Here is a 14289-nt window from a genome sequence, read left to right on the forward strand (position 1 = left end):
CGCGTGAAAAATGTAAGAAACTGTAAATAAAAATGCAAGGAATAGGGCTCGAAAGCTCGGTATGAAAGCAGTTGGGATACGACTAGGGATGAAACTATCGAGATAGAAATAGAAGAGAAAGAAGAAGCGTAGAGCAGAGCGTAGCGGCCGCGCCGCACCGCGACGCCGACGGAGGTAGGACCCGGGTGGTGAAACCCTCCGGCTTTCCGGATGCTACGTTACTGTGCCACCGCGACGCCGGACAGAGAATCGTTCCGTCAGTCGGGTCTCGGCCGCCGTCAACGTCAATACGACGCGACGGTCGTGGCGCACGAGTTTATCGTTTCGGCTCGAAGCCACCGAGCCACCTCGCGGTAACAACTTGATCGTTAATTCGTTTACTTTTCATCCCTATCTCGATTCTCCTTGCCTGAATCGTATCTCCTGCCTGTTCGTCCGTCCGTCCGTTCGTATTTCTCGACCCTTCCCTTCAGCCAGCCGGCTAATTATCACCTGTTCCCCGTCAGCCTAGCCCAACTTTTAGCCTTTGCCTCCGTTCGGATCAGTGTTGTGTGCCTGCCTGTGCACGCTTCGACAGTTAGTTTCCCGTTCGGCCTCGACGCGCTTTTCCCGGAAAGTAGGCTGAAAGGACGCGGCAGGCTCTCAGGTCTCAGGTGTCCCTGCGTGCGAGCGAACCTCGCCAGAGAGGAAGTTCTGGCTCCAGGCTGGTTTCACGAGTTTCCGGAACCCTTTACGATTGTTTTCGTTGGTGGTTCGATCAAGTTTACGACAGTTCTGCGGAACAACTGTCATTGTTGGATCGTTCTAGATGCGGCAACACCTTGGTGTACCTTCCGTGCCCTAATTCCAAACCAACTTTTGTTGTTCGCGTTGTTTACCGTTCTTGTTTACTCGCAAAAGCGAATACTGACGAAAGTTCATTTTCGTTCGCTGGCTCGAATGTGTACGCCTGTGTTTACGTTTTTTTCTTAACCAACACTGATCTCGTCCAACTGATTTCTGGATGGATTTCGCTTTCTTTTCGCTAAAGTGATTGTGAAAGACGCGAGTGTTTTGGCATCGATGATGTGAAAATAAGCTGGCATCTTTAGGTCAGCCTGCACGTGGCGCCGGTATATTTTCTTCTTCGCATGACGATTGTTTAGCTACCTTTCGTTATCAATTGTTCTCATAATTCTTAATTTTACGAATTGTAATCACAGACAAGCATTGTAAGCATTTTAATTAATCGGGCATCCTTCTTTACTCGCTACTACTACCGACGATCTCTAAAGACGTAAACAGATCTTTGACTAACCCGCCTCGTCAATTTAAATTCTCATACCTGATTTCGCGTTTCTTCATCTCCAGCTTTCACACCCTTTTCCACCTACAACCTTTCCCCTAGCGTTCAATCTAAATATTAACTTTTACCATCGATCGATCAATCGTAGACACGAATAAACCTCGGTGAGTCACCCCATCGAATCCCCATCTAATTTATCGTTATATTATTCGCCTCTTTTTTTCCGATTCTTTCGTCAGTCATCGACTCCTTTTTTGCGCGTAACTCGAATATTAATCTTCCGCTTGGAACCTCTATAAGAGCAGATAAATCTCGACGAATCCCGCCCATTAGTCGCGTTGCCCTTGTTCGTTTCCCTCCAAGCCTTGTATCGGCGCGGCGCGGCCACGGATCTCGGTCTATACGCGTGGCGAAAGTGTCTTGCAACTGTGTAAATTTCTGCGAGCAGATAAGGGATGCAGCGGGTGCTCCTGCATCCCGTGAGATAGCGCTTCCTCGTATTCTGGTGAATAGCGAGCGTCTACAGAACAAGCCCCGATACAAGGTGGTCGAGAGCGAAGCATTCGGTAAGCGCGCAGAAAACCACCCTGTGACGTCGCGTCGCGTCGAGTTGCATGTCGTGCGACGTGCTACCTGTTGTCTATTACTCCCTCTCCCCCCGAACACCACCTCTCTCGAAAACTAAAAACTTTCCGCCGTAAATGTACCAGTGCGTGACGTGAGCAATCTCGAGCTTCCGTTTCGTCAGTTTTTTCGTTTCGAGAGATAGATTTTTCGAGACGAGACGGTCAATACAGATACAGTAATCGGTAGAAAAGTGGTTTGTAAGGACATTTAAGGAATGAATTGAAAACGATCCGCGATCGTTGGAAAAAGAAACAATGGAAAAAGTCGAGGTTTCGATTTCGGTATGGGAACTTGAAGTTGAAGTGGAATTGGTTCGCGGTGAAATAAAAGTGTGACCAAGTCAAGAAAATGGCGTTCGGTAAACTTTACGCTTTATCGCTGGAATATATTTACAAAATTGTCCACATGTGACCAATTTTGTTATCATCGTTATTCCTAGTTCCTCGTGAATTGGTATTCGTATTGCCCGTTAAACGATTGATGAAACTCGTATGACCACGAATTCGCTATCAAACAAGCTCCTTATCCTTATCGTTTCAAATTTAGCGTAAAAGTGGTTGAATTTATAATACGTACCCAGTACGCGTTCAGTCACGGACAGAATCGTTCGTGCCGCGATGATTGTTGTTTCAGGTTTGTTCACTTTCCGCGTTACTTTTGTCGGGGCATAGAGAAAGCTGATAAAAGGGTGATTCGTATTCAGAGTTGTTTAATTAAGGCTCGGTTGATGCTCGGTTCGCGAGCCGCTCGTTCCGCGATGAAAGAGGCACTCGCAATTAAGCCTGCAATGCGCAATGGTTTCTTGTCGAGGGAGGAAAGTGCTGTTGATACGAATAAACTTAACGGGAAGCGAGATTTGCTTTTCCTTTTTATTATTATTATTATCCCATGGTTCGGAGAAAATACGAGGATACTCTAGAATTTGTCAACGTAAGAAAAATGACAGATTGTTCGTATATCGTGTTGATTGAAAATTGATTGTTTTTTCGTTTGTCGTAGTTTTCGTTGCCGCGGCAATGGCAGTTCGTGCTTGGTACTCTTCGTAGTCGTACCGTTTGCTCATTAATGGCGTATCCCCCTCGATGGGATCGAGGCAACTTTTCCGGAACACGATTGGCCAAATCGTAAACCTCCGTTACGACCGTTACGTAATTGGAAAACTAAACAGCGAACAGACTCGATCGAAAGGTTTCTTTGACGTTCGATTCAGGTGCCGTCGATAATTTTATTTTCCATCGCGCTAACCATCGGACGCGTTTAATTGACACATGCCAGAGGGGCTCGTGCTTACAATCAATGATCGCGCCTACGGGACAATCATTGATTGCACACTCGCGTCTCTGTAATTGATGACGGAAGTTAGCTCCAATAATGCAGTTGCATCCCAGAAACGATGGTCTCGAAACTCTCGAGTGACCTTTCCATTTGTTTCCGTTCGCTGATGATATTCGGAGAGATATGAAATTTTTGCATGATCGATGAAGAATTTCAATTGATCCGTAGGTACTTGACGACACAGGATATTTCCTGGTATATATTAACAACCATAAGTCTTTGCAAATATTTTGCTAAATGGTATTTCAGAGATATTCCTAAAGTAATTATCGTTGCTGGTTTGTTTAACCCATTTTTCAAAGTTTTTTTGCCCTCGGTGTGGCGCGGCCGATCTCGCGTACTGTATTTCTCAAACTCGGCCCGGCCGCTAATGAAACGAAAGGAAATGGCGAATACGAATGAAACTCGAGGAAGCGTTTGGTTTCCGGTCGACGGTTTTTCATCGACGTACGCAGGCTACTCGTTCGTTCGCCCATAAACGTGATTTATCGCCGGAGCCACGATGAATTCCCACTATTTGTTCCACCCTTTTGCGTCTCTTTCTCCAATGTTTCTCCGCATTTTTTGTTTCCTTTCGCGAGAAGGGAACACGGAGAGGTGTATTTTTTTAGATAAAACCAGGACGTTGATGAAAACAAAACGTATGGACAAAAACATTTATATTCCATCGTCGAAAGGTGATAATATCGTGTAACATGAATTTCATTTGTCAAATATTACAAAGAGGAACGATTTCGTACAAACACTTTGCCGACATTTTCAAATGATCGATCTCCGTTCGTTGTATCGTTCGCTAAAATGGCTATCGATACGGATACGGATATGTATATGTATAACGAGTAATGAGATTATAAAAATGGATCGCTTTCCACCGGTTGAATATAGCAGCAGGTTGCCGAGCTCTCGTTTAAAGCGAAATTAATCGGCTAGCAGATTATTGGCTTCGAAAGGGCGCGAAGAAAGTGTCGCTTAACGACGTAACTTAATTTCTTGTTTATTCGATACCCCGGAACCCTTTAATCGGATTCCGAAGAAAATGGAATGTCCTCGCTTACGAGGGAGAATAGTTTTCGCATCGATCGGGAACAGAATCGATTCCGTTTTGTTATTTCTATCCTTGTATTCTTCGTTGATCGAAATTCCTGGTACGATTTCTCTGTAGAAACAATTCGGACGAGTAGGGAAAATGGAACGTAGAACGGTAGCCTATCTTGGTCAAGAAGAAACCTTGGTGCCAACGTGATTGCATTTTCTAGGCAATTTGCCGGGTAATAATGGTTAATAAAAACTGTCGTGGATTGCGAGAAAATTAAAACTTTCATACTTGACGAGATCTCTGCTCGATTACCTAGATCCTGTTAACTTGGTCTTGCTAGTTTTTAGCCTGTCGTGATTATTTATCACATGGAAATCATCTATCGGCTGACACGTGAACTTTCAACCGAACCGATTTAATGTTTCTGTACCGTTGTCCGGCCGATCAACGATTTTTCATCGTAACAAACGAGAATCTTGTCACGAGAAACTCGAACTGTCGCAGTTCGATATTATGCTGAATTTAATTTTTTTGGAAACTGGGTTCGATTGAAGAAACCAGAGTAAAAAGTAAAACGTTGTCCGCGTTTTGCGTCGGAAACGCAGCAATATCAAGTGACGTTGGAAATGTCAAGCGACGGAGTGTAATTGAACGTCGCGACGCGACGCACGTAACGATTAGTTCTGCGACGTTTTGGACAGTGAGCAAGCGAATCCTATCGCTGACAATTTATTAAAGCTCGGACGCGACGTCTTAGTCCTTTCGACTTTCGATACCGAACGTCTCCACTGATATCTATTCCACGTTGTAATTACACAAGTACAAGTTTTCTGTTTAGAAACGTACAGAATACGTATCGTTCGTTGAAATACCTATACCGTAGCAAATGATTTTTCATCGGGGAACTCAACTTTGCGACAAACATTTTCATTTCACTTTTCCAGCTTTTCTGCTACAAAAAATAACAGTCCTCGACTATCGATTTCTGTTCGATTAATATCGAATACCAGTGATCGAACGGAACTACTTAATTTCCTGCTCGAAGCTGCGTCGAATATTACACTCGCCGAATACGAGGAATGTTTGATATTTCGAGAACGAGAATTATGGAAGCGTCGTAAATGGGACGACTTTGTCATATCCTTTGTCGTATCCTTGGCATTCATTTACCGTTCGATAAATGTTCGATTCCTCGTGTCTCGTCCGATAATAATGTATGACTGACGTAACGCGAAGCAATCCACAGATAAACATTAGAGCTAAACATTGCCATTAGTAGCCAAGAAATTTTGCGATACTTTCGGTACTCTCGTTCTCAGCGTGCACGACGAAAGTCACCAATCACGGCCGATGCAACACGTCTCTCCGTTTGCCTTTCTCCATCTGCCTCCCCGTCCATTCGATTTTGAAACTTATTCGCGAGCTAACGGGGTAAATGTTGCAGACGATCGATTCTAAAGCATAGTTAGCGGCGAACGAGATCACCGTGCAGTTCTTGTCATCATCAACAATTAATTTTGTGTCGAGTTGACCGCGCATGGTACGCTGCTAATGCGCGAATGTTCCAAAGATAATCGAGTCTTGGCGCAAACGATTCCTCGGAAACTAGAGTTGCTTTTTACGCGCGTTTCCTATGCAGCATCGCGGCAAACGGTGCATATCTGGGTTAGGTCTGGGCCAACAATGACTGCTTCGTCGCATACCGGTGGAACCGACATCGACAGGACAAAAGTGGAGACAAGGAGGGTCTAGCTGAAACAGTGGACCAGTGGATTCGGAACTCATTGTCAGCCGTCTAGTTGGTCTGGTAGCACGATATCGGAGAGAATAACGATTAACGAGCGCTTACCGCAAACAGGATGAGTCGAGGAGGCATCGATGGAATCTTGGCGTTGCGCGAACCACTGTTTATTCCGTGTATTTCCTTCAAATATCTCCGAACGCGTTCAAACGCCGTATTTTCGTACCGGGAGAAAAAGTAGTTGTGCAATGCAAGTGTGGTTTCGGGAACTCGGTTGTTCCAAGGTGTAATCGTGGTGCGCGATTAGTGTCCGTCCAAGAGGAGACTTTGGTTGCGCGAAGGCCTCTCGATTAAATTCTGATCGTGCTTGTGTAATCGAGTAACCGGTTAAAAGTTCAAAGTTACGGTCACGTCACGGTCGTGATGGTGTGTTTCAATAATCCTGAATGGATAGCTAGAACGAAATTCTGTGATTTTTCCATGGTTACCAAACCCTCTTCGTGTTTGGCAACGACATTTTCGATCACCTTGGGTACAGTTGTACAGTGACACTTTCGAAGGGAAGTTTCTTCGAAACACTCGGAATAGTAGTCGAATACGACAAAGAAGAGTTTTGAAAACAATTTTCTTAAAAAAAGGGCTGAAACGTACGTTATCGCGCGAAACGGTGTGTGAGAAATTTCAAAAGGAAATTGATTAAAGTCTCGAACGAGTCGGAATCGTTGTTCGATGAAAATTTTCGACTACCACGAAAGAGATGGTTTAATGTGACGCGCCCCAAGCCCGAATAAAGATAAAAGCTCGCGTGAACGTATCGGACCGGACTCGCTGCAGACGACGTTGGGACAATGTAGCTCACGACGCGACGCGACGCAACGCGACGCGACGCGACGGATATCCGGCAGGAGCCTGGGAATAATTCGTGGCAGTCGAGTGCCGAGAAAAGTTCGAGGAAAGCTCCGTGCAGTCGGCCCTGGATGTTTTGACGTTAAGTGGCGCCTAGGGTGCCGAGGTGGGGGGCGCTTGGTCTTGCTGCCTGCCGTGCGCCGGTGGCGGCGGGGGTGGGGGTGGTGCAGCTGTCTCGGGGGCCACCCCCGAGGCCAGGAAAGCCTCCACCGGCCACAAGTACCAACAACAGCAGCAGTCGAGTCACCAGCAACAACAGCTGTTGCAGCAGAAGCAACAGGAGAAGCAACATCAGCAACAGCAACAGCACCACCACCTCCACCACCACCATCACCACCAACAACCGAAGAAGATTTCCGTTGTTCGAGAGAGCGAGTTGGCGCCTCTGAGCAACCTCGACGAAGATCTAGACGGTCTCGACGACGAAAAGAGGTTAGAACTTGTACGAACGGAAGAGGAGGATTTCGCAAAGGAGGGTGGTACTCAGCATCGACTGAGCCCCAGGCTGCACGACATCGAGGAAGAGGATGACGAGGACGGCCGTAACACCAGAGAGAGGTCAGTAGTTTAGCTTTTCTCCGTTTCAAAAATTCTCGACATTGGTTTCTTTGATCCTTGTACCGTCGTTTCGGACAATTTCCGACACTTTCAATTTCATTTTAATTAACCTTTCTTATATTATAATATAACATCCATTGTTATATAAATATTACAGCCATTAACCGGCATTCCTATAAATAATTACGTTTATTATTAGCCACGCTGTCCGCTGTTTTCGTTTCGCGCTATAAATACGGGATTGTCTAATTTTGAAACGGAACACGTACATATAATTAGAGCGTCGTCGCCGACGCCGACGCCGACGGTGACGCTGATCGAAGTGGCGAGTGCGTCGTAGGACGAAGCGCAAAGGCCTCGTGTCAGGTTCAAACGAAATTCTCACGGCGTAAACGACCAACCAACAGCATCCGTGCCGATCGTCTCCTTGATCGTTAGATCATAGATTCGTCTGATTCGAGAGCCGCGCGGTGAACGCATTCGCTTACGCGCGTTTCATGACAGATTCCTTGCGAAATGCTCGCTTGAATTATTCGTTGATAGTTTTATATTATTAGACACGTGGACGTCTTTGAGGAGTGAATGTTGCGCGCCTGCCAATTGTTTCCTCGTAATTGTCTCGGTGAAGATAGGCAACGTTTCCACGGCTCGAATACCTTATTTAACCCTATGCTTACGGCAATACGCGCCGCGGGAGTGACGCCACTGAACGGGGCATCGCGCCGCGAAATGTGCCGCACTCATGCACACAGATCATCCCGCGGACCCCGCGGTCGGCTATAGTTGGACCCGTACACACAGGTCGTCACGCGGCCGCCGACTATAGTCGGCATCCGTAACGAAAGGGTTAATTACGAGGCCGTCGTCGAATTTGTCTTCATTGGCCTACTTCCTGGATGCACGAAACATCATTTAACGAGTCTACCTTCTTTATCCAAGCACAGCTGTCTGTATTGAATTTAGATTCCTCGATTTCGTCTTTGCCTCCTTTGTAGCTAACGTTGCGTCGCGTCGGATAAAATCCGGATCGAATCTGGTCCAGCCGCGCGACATTGGTGTCGAAAAGCGTCGTTCAGCCCGTGATAGCGATGTCGTTGACGATGTAGAGCCCACCTACGTGCTAGACACGTTATTATGCTGCTCCGTTTATGGAAACGCCCGGCTTCGCTATCGAAAGATGTTCCATCGAAGCGTAAACGGTTCAGAAATTAACGACCTAAATTATTCGGATGAGACGAACGTGACGAAGCGGACCTTACAAGTGTTGACATCATTTGTCGCGTCGTCTTCTTTTCTCCAATTTTACGAAACGAATTTCTTCGATGTAATCCTTGAGCACTTTTGGTTCAAAATTTCAAGGCTCTACTCCAAAAATCTCTGATCTTGTATTTCGTTGTATTTAGTTTTTGAGCAATAACGTCTATCGACCGGTTCCTCCATTGTTCCGAAACCATATCGATACCGACTGTTGTAACCCGCGATAGCCGCGCTCGCAGATTATTTTTTACCACCCCGAGGCGAGGGGGTCGCCTAGTGTCGATAACGTGGCTAGCTTTGAAAAGCCGCGTTTGCATTGCAGCGGGGTTCGGTTTTCATTTTCGAAGCAATCGGCCGACTCGTCGCGTCGATGCATCCCAGCATTCTCGGGAGTTCGATGTCATTTCCATTCGTTATTCAATTAGAGAACTCATGCCTGTACCACGCGGAGAAAAAACCAGAAGAATTCAACGCAGGATTAATTGTTGAACACGCTTTTGTGTCTCTGTTCGTGACAGACATCCTTATATTGTATAATATAGTATAATGTATGTAGTATATCCGTATCTTATACGTGCAACGTTTATCGATCAAATTTTCTCGTTCGAACCTTGACCAAACATAAATTGAATAAATTCTTATTGTTAGTACTCGCGCAACACCGTCGCAAGCTGAAATATCTGAAACTGTGTTAGCTACGCAACGATCACTTGGACCGGACGGTTAAACAAGTACAAGTTGGAAAGATCTGGTCCATCTCCAAGTCGATAGTGGCCTTTTGGCCGATCGCCAGTAGTTTACAGCCACTCGTTAAGTTTTCATTTTCTCGTGTACACGGCAGACATGTAGGATAGAACAGGACGTAATGAAAATATTTACATTTGCCCGGTGGTAGTTGCGCGTGTTTACTTGGAACGCAGGCAGCTAGCACTCTAGCGCGCTTAATGCGATTCCAAACTTGATCTATTCTGTCGCAAGCATGACATCTCGTCCAGCACTATTCACGGTAGTAATGTTGTAAATGCAAGAGTTTCGAGGTTGAATACGTTTCACGAAAAAACACGGTTCTTGTTGTTAGGATCGTCGGATTCGATACGACGCGATACCGTAACCGGCCGCGGTGGTCGTACATCGTGGCATTTCTCGAATCAATGTTCGTTCAACGATTGCTCGTAATCTTCGTTGCCGAGAATTTTCGCCAAGTTGAAAGAGTACCACGTACTTCCCTTTCGACCTCATGATTATTTCATTCGAGTGCAGGGTTTATTGGTGTAACCTCGAGCACGATCACTTTAATCAAGGAGGACTTCGGTTGTATCAACGTCATGGCTCTTTCGTTTGGCACTTGCTACGCAAATACGCGACAGTTTGTTTGCGAATTACTAACACGGTTGCCTTCCCTTTCTTTGCTTTATCTACCATCATGTTAACAGTCGACACGTTCCTTGGATTTGGTGGGTGAACGAAGGGACGGTGGCGAAAAGAAATCCGATAAAGCCACGATTGTTTGATCGAATCTTAGTAATTCCATTGGCACGTAGCGGCAGTCCATCCCTTTTTCCTTGGCCATGTTACCTAAACTATTGACGAGTTACCGTCGCGGTCGTTGGTCGCGTCACAAGACTTTTGCTCAAACTTTATCGCTTCGAGGGTAAACTTCAATTGAAACCCATTCTCAGGTTTTGGGATTAGACGTAGGATGGTACACGGTCGATCAGGTGACAGTAGTACCGATAACGAACGAACGAACAAACACCTTATCGTTTCGAGAGGAAGCAGAGTGACCGATTCGAGACTCGGTTAACCGATCGGATGTAGAATATTAATTTAGCGGGCACCGATCTCGTTTCGTAATCGTTACTTTCGAGATAAATTTACGATTCCGAAGAGGAATTTAATCGGCGAGGTTCAGCTGCGACGAAAGTCTAAATCTTACGAAAAGTGTTTCCGATGGGATAAACAAAGGACAAAGAAACCGTCATGTCGTTGGGTGCGAACTAAGCGAGCCGAAACGCGAAATTGAATCGCGTTGGCGGGGTCTGAATTTTGCAGGCCGTACCAGAAGAAATCGCCAACCCCAAGCGGTGGCGGTGGCAGCAGCAGAACGGGTTGGCGATCGCGCAGAAGCATCACGACAGCAGGTGCACCGATACACCAGCACCACGTGATCGCCAGTGCAGCGGCAACTGCACAGGCCAAGATGCAGGCCGAACAAGGAAGCATCGGTGAGCTGCGCGGCTATCACAACCTCAGATCACGGAGACACACTTTAGCCAACGTTCGGTAAGTGGAACGACATTTTTTCTGCTCTCGTAAACACCACGAGTACAAAGTTTTATTTTATTTCGACGATTCTTCCTTACCATACTACATACAACGCGACGCGACGCGACGCGACGCAACGCGATGTTTCGTTGACTCCTCGTCGCGATATCTACTTGTTGATTGCAGCGTTGGCGTTGATTTGTTACTCGGTCGAGTGACCACCGAGTAATTGTCCAGTTTACGTTATCGCTCGTTCATCGTTTTTATAGTCATACTTGCGATGATCATTCGAATTTATTTTTAAAAGAACGATTGCCATTCACAGGAACTGAGAATGTCAACATTCTCGTCGGACAATTCAATTATTTTAAGATCGAACTTAACGTCGATTTAACAAATGACGCGTCTATTTTGGTTTGCTTGGTTTGAATTTGGCGACAAATTGTAATCGTCTCCTGCCAAACGCCTCGCGTGCGCGTTTTAGGCGGTAACGAAATCTCGTGACTCATAGGGCTGCTGAAACTTTGCCGAGGCCATCTATAATAATATTCGCTGTTTAACGATATATAAACGTGCAAATTACCGAGTCTGTCCTAACGAGATAACGATTTCTCGATTTTTCGAACGATTATTCAACTTCCGGATCGTCGCTAATCTGGAAAACAAACTCATCAACAAACTAGAAATTCATTTTCGTCTAATAGATTTATAAGAAGAATCCTTTATTAGCACAAAATAAAACACAAGTGCGCAAGTTTGCGAGTATCTTTAATCGTAAGGTACGAACACGTTTTGTCCAACGTTCACGCGAGTCGGTTTTATTACAAATTTACGTTTGACTGGAATAGACAAAATTGTCAGAACCATGGACAAACTCTAGCTAGACACACGCGTTTCTGTCAAGCCCGGGCTGAAATTTAATTTTATGTCGATAGCTGATCCTATTACGCATCGAACAGATGAAAGGGCTACCATTCTCCTCTGCAATGGCTCTCTGGTATTGATTTTAGAAGAGTACCATCGAACCGGCCACATTACTGGAAATTACATACCATACAATTTCCTTTGTCGCATCCATCTACGATTCTATTTTGACGTTTGCTCGGTCGGAAGCTTTCGTTGAGCGCGTTCGTTGCTACGTTTGCGTGGCGAACGCATTCTTCTAGCGGTTTCCAATTCCGCGATATATCTTATCCGCCCCCTAAGAGCATGTGCGCACATGCAAATCAATCAGGATCACCGCAAGCACACCGCACTCTCTTTACCAATCCGGATTCCGTTTCGATCGACTCGCTGCAAAGACAGTCTATCGAGGCTTTCTCCTCCAACTGGCCTTCTTCCTTTGATTCCTCTTTGTCTTCTTGTTCAACTTGTTCTGGCGGTGCCATCATCCTTTGCCGCGCATCCTTTCCCGCAACGTCAGTTTCGACGAACAAGTCTATTCTCCTGGTTCGTTCGAGCTTGATTTTCGAAATCTTTACCATGCAACTTTGATCGGTTTTTTGGTTGAACGTGGTGCGAGGCGGTGTTCTCGTCGAATGCCCACAGACGCTGACTTGTTGATCGCGCGTAAGTTTCTTAGCGATCGCGGGTACAACTAGTTGTTGTTTCGATGAATCCTGAGATCGCAAAGACATCTGGAGTCTTTTAATCTTGCAGACAGGGCACATCGACTCGTGCTGCACCGCTTGGTCGATTCCAGGTGGTTCAGGCTTGTTCGACGTAGGCAGCGCCGAGAGGAATCTGATCACGGACGATTGGTATTCCACTGATGGGGACTTTGGGCTCGGTAATGCACTGGGAACCATCTTACCGCACATGCAGCAATCGCATACCCCCTCGGCCTCGGCTTCTTCCGATCTTTTACCGTACCGAATAGATCCAAGTTCCTGTTCGTGCTCGTACTTGGAATAGGCTACGCTGGACTTGAGAGATCGAAGGATACGAAGGAAACTCGATTTCTCTGTCTGGGAACCGCTGTTATTCCTAATCATCGATGACTCTTTCGAAACCTTCTTCCATCGAGTCGGTACCTCCATGATTTCTGCTTCTGGATCGACTCTTCTCGTACCGGTTATGATTTTAGTCTGATGACCGCGTCTCGTCATCCTCTCTCCCAACAGCGACAGCGACAGCGACAGCGACTGTGTCTGCGTTTGCGTCTGTGTCCACGTTTGCGTCCCGATATCGGACACTGTTTGCGTTATCGTTTGCATCCTAGTCTTGGACATCTCCATCCGAGTAATCTCCGTTTGAGTCATCTCCATTTTCACGATTGGCTCCACCGATGGATACGGCTACACGGAATTAATGGAAAATAACGTGAAAATAATAAACGTGATAAACAAGTTTAGGGGCTTGACCACTTATCGTCGACCAACCGATATTTTACTTGTAAAACTTTATAATAATTATAACCTGTAGTACTCACAGTCGTCACGGTTCCCGATATACACGTGCACGGAGATGGAGTATATTTTTGATCGGGCTGGAAAAGGCTTTCCACGGCATGGGTATCCTGTGAAATTTTCAGCGATTCTTCGCATACGCAAATAGAAGACATATCTTCCACTTGGACCGGAGGATGAGTTTCTGGCAAAGTGCTAGACGGATCTTCGCATACACACGGAAGCGACGTTTCTTCTTCTTCCTGTTCCTCTTGCACTTCCATCGTAAAAGTTGTCGATGGAACGCTAGGTGTTTCTTCGCACACGCAAGCAAGTGAAATCTCTTCCATTTCGCTGGCTGCAATTTCAACAGATGCAATCGCATCTGGCACTTTTACAACCGATTCCTCTCGGTCTTTGGGCGAAGATGGTTCTTCTTTCGATAATATTTCGACCGCTTCTTTTTCGAGAACTTGATCCATCTCCTGCTCAATTTCTTCTCCTAATTTAGCTTCCTCCACTTCCTCTGGTAGTACTTGTATCTTCGCCTCTAGTTGTTCGTCTGGTGTTTCCTCCGTTTCTTCTTCCCTTACTTTTACCTCGACGATTATTTCTTTTTCTTCTGGTATTATTTGTTCGCCTTCTATATCTATTTTTGCCCCTGCCAGTGCTTCTGCTTCGAGTTCGACTTCTTTTTCTTCCGGTTCTAGAATTTCTTCAACTTTTATTTCTTCTTTTTCTTCTGGTACGATGATTGTATCAACCTCTACTTGCTCTCCTTCCAGTATTTCTTCTTCTTCTGGTATTCGCTTGACTTGAATTTCTACATGCTCTCCTTTCGGTATTTCTGCTTCTGGTATTAGCTCGACTTCAACTTTTACTTTCTCTCCTT

At 45.8% G+C, this 14289-nt stretch overlaps 2 protein-coding genes across 2 annotated transcripts in view; one reads left to right on the forward strand and one right to left on the reverse strand.

The window, feature by feature from the left end:
* Window positions 1-5777: 5777 nt before the first annotated feature.
* LOC128879118 (cAMP-specific 3',5'-cyclic phosphodiesterase) overlaps window positions 5778-14289 on the forward strand; it is a 169632-nt gene continuing 161120 nt past the window's right edge. Inside the window, exons 1-2 of the mRNA XM_054127994.1 lie at window positions 5778-7488; window positions 10798-11028. Of these exons, the coding sequence (XP_053983969.1) occupies window positions 10946-11028 (83 nt within the window). The 5' untranslated portion in view covers window positions 5778-7488; window positions 10798-10945. The remainder of the gene's footprint in view (window positions 7489-10797; window positions 11029-14289) is intronic.
* LOC128877904 (uro-adherence factor A-like) overlaps window positions 12237-14289 on the reverse strand; it is a 6095-nt gene continuing 4042 nt past the window's right edge. Inside the window, exons 5-6 of the mRNA XM_054125546.1 lie at window positions 13442-14206; window positions 12237-13307 (exon numbers count right to left, since the gene is read on the reverse strand). Of these exons, the coding sequence (XP_053981521.1) occupies window positions 12237-13307; window positions 13442-14206 (1836 nt within the window). The remainder of the gene's footprint in view (window positions 13308-13441; window positions 14207-14289) is intronic.

This window comes from Hylaeus volcanicus, chromosome 6, assembly GCF_026283585.1.
Source record: "Hylaeus volcanicus isolate JK05 chromosome 6, UHH_iyHylVolc1.0_haploid, whole genome shotgun sequence".
In the NCBI taxonomy this organism is placed as follows: Eukaryota; Metazoa; Arthropoda; class Insecta; order Hymenoptera; family Colletidae; genus Hylaeus; species Hylaeus volcanicus.